This window comes from Amia ocellicauda, chromosome 9 (assembly GCF_036373705.1).
Source record: "Amia ocellicauda isolate fAmiCal2 chromosome 9, fAmiCal2.hap1, whole genome shotgun sequence".
Taxonomy (NCBI): Eukaryota; Metazoa; Chordata; class Actinopteri; order Amiiformes; family Amiidae; genus Amia; species Amia ocellicauda.
The window spans coordinates 36,911,223-36,925,503 of record NC_089858.1 but is presented as its reverse complement, the minus strand read 5'-3'; the positions used below and the strand labels follow the sequence as shown (position 1 = coordinate 36,925,503).

The 14,281-nt window shown below is 45.8% G+C and overlaps 2 protein-coding genes across 3 annotated transcripts in view; one reads left to right on the top strand and one right to left on the bottom strand.

Annotated features, from left to right (window-relative positions):
* Positions 1 to 7,327, top strand: part of LOC136759386 (inactive carboxypeptidase-like protein X2) — a 22,856-nt gene extending 15,529 nt beyond the window's left edge. Inside the window, exons 11-20 of the mRNA XM_066714361.1 lie at positions 107 to 191; positions 413 to 557; positions 711 to 799; positions 998 to 1,121; positions 1,487 to 1,683; positions 3,610 to 3,789; positions 3,972 to 4,350; positions 5,464 to 5,603; positions 5,840 to 5,939; positions 6,125 to 7,327. Coding sequence (XP_066570458.1) covers positions 107 to 191; positions 413 to 557; positions 711 to 799; positions 998 to 1,121; positions 1,487 to 1,683; positions 3,610 to 3,789; positions 3,972 to 4,350; positions 5,464 to 5,603; positions 5,840 to 5,939; positions 6,125 to 6,720 — 2,035 coding nt within the window. The 3' untranslated portion in view covers positions 6,721 to 7,327. The remainder of the gene's footprint in view (positions 1 to 106; positions 192 to 412; positions 558 to 710; positions 800 to 997; positions 1,122 to 1,486; positions 1,684 to 3,609; positions 3,790 to 3,971; positions 4,351 to 5,463; positions 5,604 to 5,839; positions 5,940 to 6,124) is intronic.
* On the bottom strand, positions 7,295 to 14,281 carry pold2 (polymerase (DNA directed), delta 2, regulatory subunit). Of its 2 annotated transcripts, none has more exons than XM_066714362.1 (11): positions 14,170 to 14,281; positions 13,068 to 13,289; positions 12,412 to 12,533; positions 12,138 to 12,261; positions 11,311 to 11,425; positions 10,631 to 10,829; positions 9,256 to 9,336; positions 8,966 to 9,123; positions 8,571 to 8,698; positions 8,346 to 8,447; positions 7,295 to 8,153 (listed from the first exon to the last, which is right to left on the bottom strand). In XM_066714362.1, exons 2-11 carry the CDS (start codon positions 13,282 to 13,284, stop codon positions 7,993 to 7,995), a joined length of 1,407 nt encoding a protein of 468 aa, XP_066570459.1. In that variant the 5' UTR covers positions 13,285 to 13,289; positions 14,170 to 14,281; the 3' UTR covers positions 7,295 to 7,992. The 2 variants fall into 2 exon arrangements, with proteins under 2 accessions (XP_066570459.1, XP_066570460.1); XM_066714363.1 differs by having other exon boundaries at positions 14,131 to 14,274.

Here is a 14,281-nt window from a genome sequence, read left to right as displayed (position 1 = left end):
TATATAACTGGTTCTCTTGTTTGCCACTTGGTTTGAAACACGTTACCCTTCCCAGTAGCATTTCTCTGGTTCTGCATCCAGTTTGTGTTTCTTTTTGTCTTGGCAGCAATGATTTTGTCACTGCGTACTACGTGGCCTTCAGTAATGACAGCAGGGAATGGACCACCCTGCACGATGGCTATGCAGAGTGGGTAAGTGCAGCACACCTTCTAGCTTTGCCTCAGCCCATCTTTATGCTCTTTAGGTAGTGTAGCAGGACCAGGGACTTTGTTCTTGACTCTGAATTGATTAGGACTGGCGTTAGACACTGAATTTCTTTTTTTTTTGCACTTATTGGAATATGCAATATGTTTTATGAAAAGAGTGATCATGACTGCCAAGAAATAAACTACTTTAATGTCTTCTCTCTCAGCTGTTCTTTGGCAACGTTGACAAGGACACTCCAGTGCTGTCACAGTTCATCGAACCCGTAGTGGCCCGCTACATCCGGGTCCTGCCCCAGAGCTGGAACGGCAGTCTGTGTATGAGGCTGGAGTTCCTAGGCTGCCCTCTCACCAGTAAGTGTGCAAATCACTACAGCAATAACACGAGCACTGGCGGTAGCAGGAAGTTGGACTTGGTTGATAGATCTCCTTGGCATGCTCCTGGCTGTAAAGAAGTGAATGTCTTTGGGGAAAGTCCTGTTACTGAAATGTGTTTCTCATCCTCAGAGCCCAACATCTACTACCACAAAGAAAATGAAGTAACCTCAGTGGACGACCTGGACTTCAGACATCACAACAACAAGGATATGAGACAGGTAGGCTCCTTGTCCCCATCCAAACCATCAACACAGTCCAGGCGGACCAGCAGGACAGTGAGACAGGTCTTTCTGTGGTGCTCCACATCCCCTCCACCATCTTCCTGTCTCATCTCTCTCTCTCTCTCTCTCTCTCTCTCTCTCTCTCTCTCTCTCTCTCTCTCTCTCTCTCTCTCTCTCCCTCCTTCACCCTACTAGATGATGAAGGTGATCAACGAGGAGTGTCCCACCATCACCAGGATCTACAACATTGGGAAGAGCTCCCAGGGGCTGAAGATCTACGCCATGGAGATCTCGGACAATCCTGGAGAACATGAGACAGGTGAGGGGTCCAAATGACCTCTGCCCCCACAGAACCTACAGCTCAGTCCCACTGTCCGTCAGCATTGTACCACTCTGTGGGGGTTGGTGCAGCAGCCAATTTCTCAATTTCAGAGTCACAGCCCAGCAGGGTTCAAAGGCAGCTTGCAAATTAAGTCTAAGTGGTATTGTAAACACCTTTATTTCCCTAAGTGAACAGTACTTGGGGGTTAAAGACCTGGAAACAAAGGCCAGTTTTAGACCCCTGATTGCAATAAGAGGTTATATAAGTAATAATAAGTCAGTAAGAGCCAGGTGACACCCAGAAAGGGGCGCACCAGAAGCCAGTGTCATTGCCCTAACGGTCCCTCCGTCCCCGTGCACCAGGTGAACCGGAGTTCCGCTACACGGCCGGTCTCCACGGAAACGAGGTTCTGGGCCGAGAGCTGCTGTTGCTGCTGATGCAGTTCATGTGCAAGGAGTACAACGACGGGAACCCCCGAGTGCGCCGCCTAGTGGAGGGCATCCGCATCCACCTGGTGCCATCGCTCAACCCCGACGCCTACGAGCTCGCCTACGAGATGGTCTGTGGCTCAGCCTGTCGCCCTGCTTGTTGACTTGTTGCTGTTGCTTAATGGCTAATTTTTCATAGTATGTTTTCATTTGTAACACACCTTTCGTTAAGTACAGTGAGGGAAAAAAGTATTTGATCCCCTGCTGATTTTGTACGTTTGCCCACAGACAAAGAAATGATCAGTCTATAATTTTAATGGTGGGTGTATTTTAAGAGTGAGAGACAGAATAACAACAAAAAAATCCAGACAAACGCATTTCAAAAAAGTTATAAATTGATTTGCATGTTAATGAGGGAAATAAGTATTTGACCCCTTCGACTTAGTACTTGGTGGCAAAACCCTTGTTGGCAATCACAGAGGTCAGACGTTTCTTGTAGTTGGCCACCAGGTTTGCACACATCTCAGGAGGGATTTTGTCCCACTCCTCTTTGCAGATCCTCTCCAAGTCATTAAGGTTTCGAGGCTGACGTTTGGCAACTCGAACCTTCAGCTCCCTCCACAGATTTTCTATGGGATTAAGGTCTGGAGACTGGCTAGGCCACTCCAGGACCTTAATGTGCTTCTTCTTGAGCCACTCCTTTGTTGCCTTGGCTGTGTGTTTTGGGTCATTGTCATGCTGGAATACCCATCCACGACCCATTTTCAATGCCCTGGCTGAGGGACGGAGGTTCTCACCCAAGATTTGATGGTACATGGCCCCGTCCATCGTCCCTTTGATGCGGTGCAGTTGTCCTGTCCCCTTAGCAGAAAAACAACCCCAAAGCATAATGTTTCCACCTCCATGTTTGACGGTGGGGATGGTGTTCTTGGGGTCATTCCTCCTCCTCCAAACACGGCGAGTTGAGTTGATGCCAAAGAGCTCGATTTTGGTCTCATCTGACCACAACACTTTCACCCAGTTCACCCATTGGCAAACTTCAGACGGGCCTGTACATGTGCTTTCTTGAGCAGGGGGACCTTGTGGGCGCTGCAGGACTTCAGTCCTTCACAGCGTAGTGTGTTGCCAATTGTTTTTTTGGTGACTATGGTCCCAGCTGCCTTGAGATCATTAACAAGATCCTCCCATGTAGTTCTGGGCTGATTCCTCACCGTTCTCATGATCATTGAAACTCCACGAAGTGAGATCTTGCATGGAGCCCCAGACCGAGGGAGACTGACAGTTATTTTGTGTTTCTTCCATTTGCGAATAATCGCACCAACTGTTGTCACCTTCTCACCAAGCTGTTTGGCGATGGTCTTGTAGCCCATTCCAGCCTTGTGTAGGTCTAAGATCTTGTCCCTGACATCCTTGGACAGCTCTTTGGTCTTGGCCATGGTGGAGAGTTTGGAATCTGATTGATTGATTGCTTCTGTGGACAGGTGTCTTTTACACAGGTAACGAACTGAGATTAGGAGCACTCCCTTTAAGGGAGTGCTCCTAATCTCGGTTTGTTACCTGTATAAAAGACACCTGGAAGCCAGAAATCTTGCTGATTGATAGGGGATCAAATACTTATTTCCCTCATTAACATGCAAATCAATTTATAACTTTTTTGAAATGCGTTTTTCTGGATTTTTTTGTTGTTATTCTGTCTCTCACTGTTAAAATACACCTACCATTAAATTTATAGACTGATCATTTCTTTGTCATTGGGAAAATCAGCAGGGGATCAAATACTTTTTTCCCTCACTGTATATAATACCCATGAAACAAAAAATTGGTATTGTTTTTATTGGTAGTATTACAGCCTTCATTTTCTATAATATATGCAAAATAAAGTATTTTTATTTTATTTTAGTAGTATATTGGTTGTTGTGTATGCTTATTAAATGGTGAACTGCACCTGAATGCTAACGCTTTTTATAAATGAGGAAAAGGCAGCAGGTCTCTAGAGGTGAAAGGATAAATTGTTTACCAGGGCAATCTGTGCTCCCCCTGTATAATCTTCTATATAGGGCTCAGAGATGGGCAACTGGGGCCTGGGACACTGGACAGAAGAAGGCTATGACATCTTTCAGAATTTCCCAGACCTCAACAGCATTTTATGGGGGGCAGAGGACAGGGGCTGGGTCCCCCGCATCGTGCCAAATCACCACATCCCCATCCCAGAGAACTTCCTGTCAGAGAACGCCTCGGTGAGTACACACAGCCAATGAGAGTGAAACAGTGATATTATTATTTTTAGATATTGTATATTTCCCTTTCTACCAATCTAACTTTTATTCAAACCTGAAACACTTAATCTACCCCATCCCAACCTACGAGTCATGATGAGACCACTATATGTAACTTATGTGCGTCCATGTTGGGCTTTCAGGTTGCGGTGGAGACCAGAGCCATCATTTCCTGGATGGAGAAGTACCCCTTCGTCCTGGGAGCCAACATCCAGGGAGGGGAGAAGATGGTGACGTACCCCTTTGACATGCAGCGGCCGGCGTCCAGCGGCGGCGGGGGGGGGCGGCGACGTGGACACGAGGAGGAGGAGGAGAGCGAGGACTCATGGGCGCAGGCACAGCAGAACATGGAGAACGAGCTCCGCGAGACCAAGGACGACTCCATGTTCCGCTGGCTGGCCATCTCCTACGCCTCCACCCACCTCACCATGACCGAGACCTATAGAGGAGGCTGTCACACCGATGACGTCACCTACGGCCTGGGCATCGTCAACCGGGCCAGCTGGAAGCCCGTCGTGGGCAGTGAGTGTGCACCCCCACCTCCTGTCACAGATCAACACTGTGGCAGGAAGACTAACTGGAACCCAGAAACTGTAGATGTGTATCTGTGGAGAGCTGAAGCCCAGGTCCAACATGTTATTGTAGTTATCTGGAAAGCTGGTTAATTGGTTAATAGTAATTAGCCAAATTGTTGGGCTAGATAAGTTCTTGTGAGCTCTGAAGAGATCTAACACAGAACATAGAAGAGATCTTCCTGGAATTCCTTAGGAAATTCCTGGCCTCTATGTATCAGATTTACATCCACTTATTGTGCAAAATTGTTTAGGTGTTGTTTTTCTGTGCAAACGAAAGCTTTCCAAAAGTTGGACAAGGTTACCTCTTTTTTATCTCCCTTTAAAAAAAAGGGAATAGGATTACACTATGTAACACAATTTTTGTTCCTGGGTAGTAAGTGTTATTTCCTAATTGCTTATGCCTCAAAACTATAGAAAATGGCTATTATTCCCCACAAACTTTGCTTTTGTGACCAGGACAGTGATATTTTGAAATTTATACTAAAGTAATACAAAAATGACTACAAAAGTTTTAGAAGTGAGTAGTTTTGCGAGATTTACAAAAATACTGTAAATACTTTAGTATAAATACATTTTAATTTGGATTCATATATTGTTTTTTTCTGATTTGTGAACGAAAAGACACAAATGTGCCCGTTTTCTCATTTGTAATAGTTACATTTCAAAATATCACTGTCCTGGTCACAAACAGCCATTTTCTATACTTTTGAGGCATAAGCATTTAGGAAATAACACTACCCAAAAAAAAATGTTACATGGTGTTATCAAGTCTATGGTGCCCCTCTTGTGGCATTGCCTTGGTATTGCAGTTTCTTAAGGGGTAAAGGGAATTTGAATTAAACTGAGAAAGGCAAAGTGCTTCACACACACACACACACACACACACACACACACACACAATGGCAAATTAGATTGAATCTCTAGTTTTCCCTCAAGATTCTATTTATAAAGAACGGCAGCCAAAGGTCCAAGAATCTCACCATCACTCTCACTGCTGCAGTTCTGCTCTTCCTTCACCAACCGATCACTTCATGTCAGATTCTTCCTCGTCTTGTCCCAGGTATGAATGATTTCAGCTACCTCCACACCAACTGCTTTGAGCTGTCCTTCTTCGTGGGCTGCGACAAGTTCCCTCACGAGAGCGAGCTGCCGCAGGAGTGGGAGAACAACAGAGAGGCCCTGTTGGTCTTCATGGAGCAGGTATGCAGGACTGGATCAGACTACTAGACCCATAGTGTACAGTGTCTAGAAAATTATTAAGTAAAGATGTAATGTAACAGGCCTTTGGGGCCCTTGTTAATCTTCATGTCATGGGGGAGGGGGATATACCCAGGTAAATCGCCAAGTAGCTTGGTTTTATAACAAAGGATGCAAATGCTCTCCAATGCGATCTCTTTTGTACCGAGACCCATCATAAACTGTGCCTCTGCTGACAGGTGCATCGTGGGATCAAGGGGGTTGTCAAGGACCGCGAGGGCAACGGAATCGCCAATGCCACCGTGTCTGTGGAGGGAATCAACCATGACGTCAAGACAGGTGAGGACTTCATGGAAGGGGAAGGGGGACAGCTTGTTGTCATGGTGCTGTTTTAAATAACCTTCCATATCACAGGAAACCAACATAATTGAAAAAGTAGTTGTCGGAGGTCATTCTTTATTTTTTCCTTTCTTTCATAATCCCCAACAGCAACAAATCTGATCCCTTGTTCCTCTCTCTTCCAGCTGCCAACGGGGATTTCTGGCGCCTGCTAAACCCGGGGGAGTACCGGGTGACGGTGCGTGCGGACGGCTTCTCCTCCACGAGCCGGCTGTGTGTGGTGGGCTACGAGGTGGGGGCTACGCAATGCAGCTTCACCCTGACCAAATCCAACTGGGACCGCATCCAGCAGATCATCGCCCTGAACGGGAACAGGCCCATCCGGTTGCTGAACAAGAACGGGAACGGCACGAGGATTGGGAACCAGATCAGGAACGGTGGGGTGCGTCCCCTGACCCGTGCGCAAATACGTCTGCTCCGCCTGCGCCGTATGAGGCTCCGACGACTCCGCCTGCAGCGACTCCGAGCCAACGCCACCACTACGGAGCCCCCGACCACGACCACCATGCCTACGACCACCACCACCACCACCACGACCCTGCCTCCTACTACACCCCCCTACTATGAACCCCTGTTCCCGGATGGCAACCCCGAAGAAGACACAGACTATGATGCATGGATCACTGTGGACAGCCCCACCACCGCAGATGATGTCTTCTACCCAGACACCCCCGAGCCCACCGGCAACTACGAATTTGAGATCAAAATAGAGGACTATTAAAGACCAGCGGAGACACTTTTAATCTCGCACCTTACGGTTTCAGGAGGGGCTGCGTCCTTCTTTTCAATTCATGTTAAAAAATTGTCTGTCGGTCGAATGATTTCCAGTGTCAGATCTTTTAAGAGTTGGAGCCAGCCTCCACACACACACACACAATTCACAGGGCTTACAGGAGTCTTTCACATCCTACCACTGTTACACACATTCGTAGTGGCAACTTGATTAGTAAGTAGTCAGCAGAAGGCAGGAGGGAGCTTTGGGTCTATTGAAACTGAAGAATGTAAGCAATGCACACACAACAAGGCACGGCAGGTACAAAAACCTTGATCATGAATGTATGAAATTAATACCAATTTATTATAATGCAGTTAAACAGAATTGTGTGTAGACTAGTGTAAGTTTGGGAACTCCATGTATGTTTCTGCACTAGCAATGCCAGCTAAAGTAAAGGATGTTTTCCCCATGTTTTCATTACCAGCAAAGTTAGGAACAGGTCTGTTTTCCTTCGGCTTTTTGTTTGTTTGTTTTCCAGGAAAATGTGCAGCGTGATGAAGACAGACAATGGAAAGTCATCTCTCTCATAATAAAAGCAAGAGCTTCAAGTTTATTTACATTTGTTGTCTGTTCTGTCAAAAAAAAAGGAAGAACAAATGAAAATCTATATTTAAAGTCTTTCTCCCCTCACTTTATAGTTGATGCATGTATAAACTAACAGACAGTAAACATCAAATGTCTTTTCTTAACTGCTTCCCACTCATGACTAGTAAACCCCCTCGTAACTACAGATTTTAAAACACTTTATCCGAGGGATTTCACAACACACTTCACAAAACACAATCAGGTCACATGATTCCGGAAGCGGTTCTCGAGAATTCAGATACAGCAACTGGATAACTGATCAATAAATAACGGGTGTGGGTGAAGAGTGCAAATGGACTTACAAGAAAGATACGAAGAAACAGGAAACAGTATGGTGTTCAGCTTATGAAACTCCAGGTGGATACAGTTTGGCATCCAGGACCACAAGTTCCTGGTGAATTGTACATAAGTAATATATATATTATACTCAATGTCCAGTACAAAATGTTCAAGTCAGTTTGAACAAAGGCATCATGCATTTTGGCCTACTGTGTGGCTGCAGAGTGATTTCAAGGCAGCCAGATGCAGCCAATGCCCGCTGTCAGGACAAGGGGCCTGTCAAGAGGGAAGACCCCAGTGCCAGCAAGACCCCACCCACCACCCCTGCCTGTGGGAGTCCTTCCAATTGGCCCCTCAGTGGCTGACGTTCATTTCACTCTCTTCCTGGTCCTCTCCCGAGAAGGCCGAGAAGCTGATGGGCTGACAGTCCAGATTGCGCAGGTTGACCAGGCAGGCGGTCTGGGTGGTGCAGAACTCTGGGATAGCGACAAGGAGGACCTCCTGGCCATCAGCTCCTGGAGAGGGAGAACCACACAGAGATGAGTCCAGCAGGCTGCAGACAGGAGTGATGGAACACGCGGTGGCCATCTCGGAACCTAACTGGCTTTTTTTTATTTTTTTCCCCCCACGGTTCTAGTTCTAGAATTCATCCCATGGGAACATAGCAAGCCAAAGTACCACAATGCAACCCTAAAAACAGCCCTCACCTGTGATGTGCTTGGACTGGTAGGAAGGAGCGTTGCCACAGAAATAGATGTCGGGACACTCCTGGAGAATGAAGGGGTCACTCTGGTAGAAGGGGTAGCAGCCTTTAAAAGGGGAGAGGGAAAAAAAAAAAAAAAAAAAGGGTCAAGGTCAACCAAGACTACATTTTCAAGACTCTTCAGCTCTCATTGGGCCCCATATCAATCTCAACTTGCCCTTCTCCTTACCCAGCGTGTCAGGGGCAGTGGGTGCCAGGTGGCGGAGTCGCAGCGTGTTCTCCAGGATGTCCAGGTGGTCGTCCTGGCTGCTGTACCTGCAGATGTCTTTCACGTTCTGGCCCGCAGTACCCAGGAACCTGAGACACAGCAGGAGGGCCAGCGTTCAGACACAGGGCTGCAAGGACGCACTTGAGAGGAGCGGTGCATGTTTCCACGCTACACAGCGAGATTCTCTATTTAGGCTTCCCATGTAGTTGGGTTCTTAAACATTTCAGGACCCCAGGGGGTGACCTGCAGATGCCTGCTTGGATTGTGGAACACAGTGGCTCCTATTTTAATACACAAAAATACAAATAAAATAAGTAGGCCTGTTTGCTGCCTGCCATCTTTCCCCTTTCACTCACCGGATCCCGTCGATTTCGGCCTGGAAGGGGTTACTGACGAGCTGCAGGGTGGGGTAGGCTGTGGACAGGGGGAACATGCAGCGGTGCAAAGGCTGCTGGGGGAGGGTGTAGTTGGTGGGGTCATATTCTCCTGGCATGAGGTCCACAGGCACCGAGGCCTGGAGTAAACAAAGGGACAGGTGTTAATTTTAGGCAGGAACATAGACGGCAAAAGAAAGTGCGAGAGTGAGAGATACAGAGATCACATGGACTGTGGTCAGTTAAATGGACAATCTGAGAAGGTTCCTTACCACAAGCTGCACAAGGATCTCGTCCAATATGCGGATGGCCTCCACGCTGCCTGCCTGCGTCTTCTTGGTCAGGTACTTGGCCTGTGAGGAGGAACAGCAGCAGCGCCAGGATTATGCCAGTGTTGTAGATGCATTTGTAAACTCAAACCAGCAGATTAACCTGTGCTTTAAAATGTAAATATATGATGAATGAAATACATAAAAATAAACAAAACGTTTTTCATGCGTTCAATAATGAGATTGAAACAATTTTTTTTTTTTTTAACAAACAATGCAAAATGCAAAATATATAGCTTTTTAGCTTACAATATTAGTTTATAATAATAATGACCTTTTGTAATAATACACTAAAATGCAAATAAACATAATAAACAAAACACTTAAAACACAAATACACAATAGACTAGAACTCACATATGAAAATAATAATACATAGAAATGCTGATTAAAATAATACACTGGAACGCTATAATAATAAACAATGAACAGTAAAATGAACTAAAACTCAATCTATCAAAACCTGTGCCATCACCGGCTTGCTCTGTGACATGTATTGAAAAGTTCAACAACACACCTGGAAGGATGCACTACAGATGCACTACAGGGATTTGTGCAGAACTGCGATGGATCTGGTATGTGCTTGACAAGGAAATTGTATTTTTGAGTATGTTTTTTTTTTTTTTTTTTTTTTTCTTTCAGAAATACAATTTCCTTTTAAATAACTTGAACAAATATAAAGTGCAGCACACATTCAGGCACATACTGATTTTATTACAAAAACAGTCAATCTCCTTTGAAACTCCTTGGATATTCCTAGGCACACTGCCTTGTATTCAGCCCTGTTTTCTGAACATCTCATCACAGCACTGCATAGCTTTTGCTAATAAAGGTGAATGGATTGTCACAATTATTATGTATTTCTTAGCAGACATGCTTGTCCAGGGCAACTTACAAAATATAAGAGCAATACAAAGTGCAATAATACAATACAATAGACATCAGACTTCTAGATACTCACAGGGAAGCTCTAAATGACGTGATTGTATAAAAATGTTGCATGATTGCCTCCACGGCTTTCAATACACATTGTGCAGTATGAGCACTACCTTTGGGAATGAACCTGAAACGCTGGACCGAGAAGGCACTAACAGAATAGAATAAGAATTTTGATGTACGCAGATACAGCATGGTACTGTGTGAGGGTTTTCATTTGACAGACGTGTGTGCATCATGGTACTGAAGTAGTTAAGGTAAGCAGAACAGTCACACAACTAACGTGACCATGAAAACACAGGACAGGAGATCCCGCAGCCCAGGCACATTAAAACAAGCGTTCCCAGTTGCATAATCTCCATACATCCTCCTTGCCGCTCACCTTGTTCACCGAGTCCTTGCCCTGGGTCCTCTGGCTCAGCAGGTTTCCCGCCAGCAGCACCCGGGAGATGAGCGACGCCCCACTCTGCTCTCCCTCGTCTCCCAGCTGCCCCGTCACCATGTCCACCAGCAGCTGCAGCCCCAGGAGACTGTCCGCACTGGTGCCCCCCAGCCCCAGCCCTGAGGCCAGCAGAACAAACCTGGGGTGGGGTGGGCAGTTGAGCTAGATTTACTATGTTTTGGGTAAAATGTACAACCCCAATTCCAAAAAAGGAATGTTGTTCTCAAAGTGTTGGATTATTCGCTGACACATCTGTTGGCGGATTGGCGAGCCTCGACCCATTCTTGCTCTTGAAGGACTAGGTCTTTTTTGGAGGCTCCTTATTTACCATGATTACACGATTGCCTCGCCTGTTTCACATCACCTTCTTATTTCAACTTGTCACGTCGCTATTAGTCCTAAATTGCCCCTGTCCCAACTTTTTTGGAACGTGTTGCATGCAACAATTTCAAAACAAACGTTTACCTTCAAAAAACGATGCAGTTGATTAGGTAAAACATCAAATACCTTGTCTTTACACGTTCAAAGTATATTTACAAATCACTCCTCTTTGTTTTTATTAGCATTTTCCATTCTGTCCCAACTTAGTGAATTAATGGGTTGAGAGCAGCGGAGCTCACCGGTCAGTGTCCAGAGCTTTCCTGGGGGGCTGGGGAGGGAGGTCAGCTGTACAGTAACCCTCCACCATGAACTTCCCATCATTCTTCTCTGCTCCAAACACAGCGATCACACTACCTGAAACAACAGGGGGAGAGGGATGCTCAGAGTCTGCGGCAGACCTTTCCAATAATCTGGGTCAATAGCCTTTCATAATAAGCGTATGTTATTGCCAGGGGGGTGGGGGGCAACCATTAGGCCTAGGCCTTAAACAGTGGACCCATCAGATATTTTCCTGCTTAAAAGTCTGTTACAGTCTATATGAGTTCTTGTTTCTCTCTCCTTTGTGGCAAATGTGTTTTTTTCCACCCAGGTCAGCTAGAAACACACTCTCACATTAACACTAGAAGCGCCGTGCCAGTCAATTTGACTAATTTGGTTATTAAAATTTGAATTACTCTGTGGTCCTACATGTGGTCCTAAATGTTGGATTTGATGTTCATGAATAAAACTTCTGAGTTTTATACGATCGTTTGCCTTTGATTATCATATCTCAGCTGTTAAATGACCGGCTTTGGCGCTGCTAGGTAGTTCGAGACGTCAGCGCTTCTAGCGTCAAGTAATTATGACATGGCTAGTAAGATCTGCAAAACCAGCAAAAGCTTACGGATTCTCTGTGGATTAACCCACTCAGGAATCACAAGAATAACTGCATCAAGGCACTTTACAGTGGGCAAGTCTCAAATAAAAGCATTCGCATTCCCTTCGTCACTTGCACTATCTCCGATCATCACTGCGTAGGCTGTACCCAGCCCAACCAAGTGCCACAGCGACAAAAAGACCTCCTTGCCTGTGACGAATTTCTGCGTGTCTATGTTGCCTTCCAGCTTGATCCTCTGCAGCTCGTCCTCCAGGATGAGCTCGTCTGATTGGCTGATGTACTTGGCGCGGGGCGGCTGAGGCAGGAGATTGTGCTGCGGGGGGGAGAGGAGGACAGAGTGAGGAATAGGACAACACAAAGCAACCGTCCGATCTTAACAATAGCAAACGATGCAAGAACTACGATCTCTCCCTTCCACAAGACGTGAATTGTCTAAACTAGTCTGTCAACACCTGGCGCCTACCTCCTCACTGATCTCCCGTAGGATGGACGGCTGCAGCTCCATGTGCTTGAAGATAGTTCCCACAATGCAGCACTGCTCCCCCATCTCGATTTCAAAGAGCTTCTTGACCTGCACGTTTGCACCTGCAACGGGAGTCTGCGCTCACACTCTGGATCATTGCAGCATTGTAACACTTCTTCTGAGATACTAAAGTTGACTTCCATGGAGAACGTGGAACCAGATGCTAGGTGCCCAAATGGCTCATCATTTTGACATCTGAGGAACATTTGGATTTAAAATCAATAAAAAACTGAAGTAAATACTCTTTAGTACCTCATGAGCACATCAGTATCCAGCTAGCAGAGAAGCTGCATAAAACTACAGCTAATACGTATAGTTTGAAAGTTGTTATTTTCATTCTGAGCTACCGAACCAGTTCCGATTGGTTTATTTGAATTTGATTAGCTGTACCGAACAGACCCTCCGATCTCATCTGTGGGTCTCACTCCAATCACAAATCGAGCCCGAGGCGTCCATACCAGGACCGTCATCGCACAGCAGACCTTGTGAACGAACCTTTCAACAATGCCCGGCAAAAACCGTCCACCGAGTCCAGCTTATTTATGAACCGCATTACTGTATTCTAAAAACCCCTCAGGAGCGGAGCAGGCCCCTACCCCATGTCTGCTGGGCTCGCTGGGTGAGTGTGGGCCTCATCTCCTCCAGCCGGGTGGCGTAGATGTGGGCGTACTGGCGGCTGAAGGTGCGCTCGCCCAGCTTGAAGCGCTCCGAGCAGTTGACATAGGAGGGCCGCACTCGCTCAAACACTGGGCCCTGAGGGGCAGGAGGACCCAGAAGCGTCCCCTGTCTCTGGCCTGTCAGATCAGAGAACATGGCAGCTAGAGAGAGAGAGAGAGACAGACAGACAGACACAGAGAGAGAGACAAAGAGAGATAGTTGACACACTTTGCCAAAGTTACAAAAGTATATATTTTAAATGTACATTAAACTAAAACATATAAAGACAATGCAAGATAACAATGAACAAGTCACATATTGGAGCAAAATACAGTGCAAGATACAATACATATCGCAAGACTACAGTGTGCTTGAATAGGGCAGTCAAGCAGAGCTGTACTTGTGAAGCACATATTTATTTCCGGAGTGAGACTGCCAGGGCAATGTGCAAAATGCTCTTCCTATAAAAATAAAAATAAAGTTAGTTCTCCACATTATCTAAACTTAATAGTGATTTACGACTAAACTGTAACGTAAATGATACTGCACTTACCATTTCCTCAACACACACTCGGCTACATCAAATGAAACATGCAAACAAATAATGATGTGTGTGTAGAAAGGCAAATTCGGCTCGTTTCATTATGCAAATTACGCCTTGTGAGTTGCAATCTAGGGCATTTGAAAAGATGCTCCGTAGATACATAGGCTACCTTTAACAACAAAGTATTTTTACCTTTCTGATACAAATGGCACTTTTAGTTTGCTAACAATTTTAACGGATGCACTGCAACAAGAAAGCACAACATGCGCACACTGCATATATACGTTTATTTAATGTGTGTATCCATGTGCTCCGGCATATATGATCAAATTTCACATTAAACCCCTGGATGATTTACAATCCCCCTGTCCGGACACAGACACATTGCATTGCTACAGGTCAAATGATTTATTATTACCCACAGACCGCCTTCCTTTCCAATTCTGGTCGTTGCTTACCTTGCAATTTAGCAACTCGGTTCCCGAACTCGTTCTTACCTGTATTTTGATCTAAAACAATAACTCGGACAGATCTATCTTCTCCTCCTGCGCCGGATCACGCTGCACACCACTGACACAACATCAAGAAATCCCGCGCCGCTAGTTCCTG

Coding starts and splice junctions, on each gene's coding strand:
- pold2 (XM_066714362.1), bottom strand. CDS start 13,284: ATGTTCTCTGATCTGACAGGCCAGAGACAGGGGACGCTTCTGGGTCCT. Junction 12,262..12,411: donor TACGGGAGATCAGTGAGGAG/GTAGGCGCCAGG, acceptor TCCCCCCCGCAG/CACAATCTCCTGCCTCAGCC. Junction 8,699..8,965: donor GCCGAAATCGACGGGATCCG/GTGAGTGAAAGG, acceptor GCTGTGTCTCAG/GTTCCTGGGTACTGCGGGCC.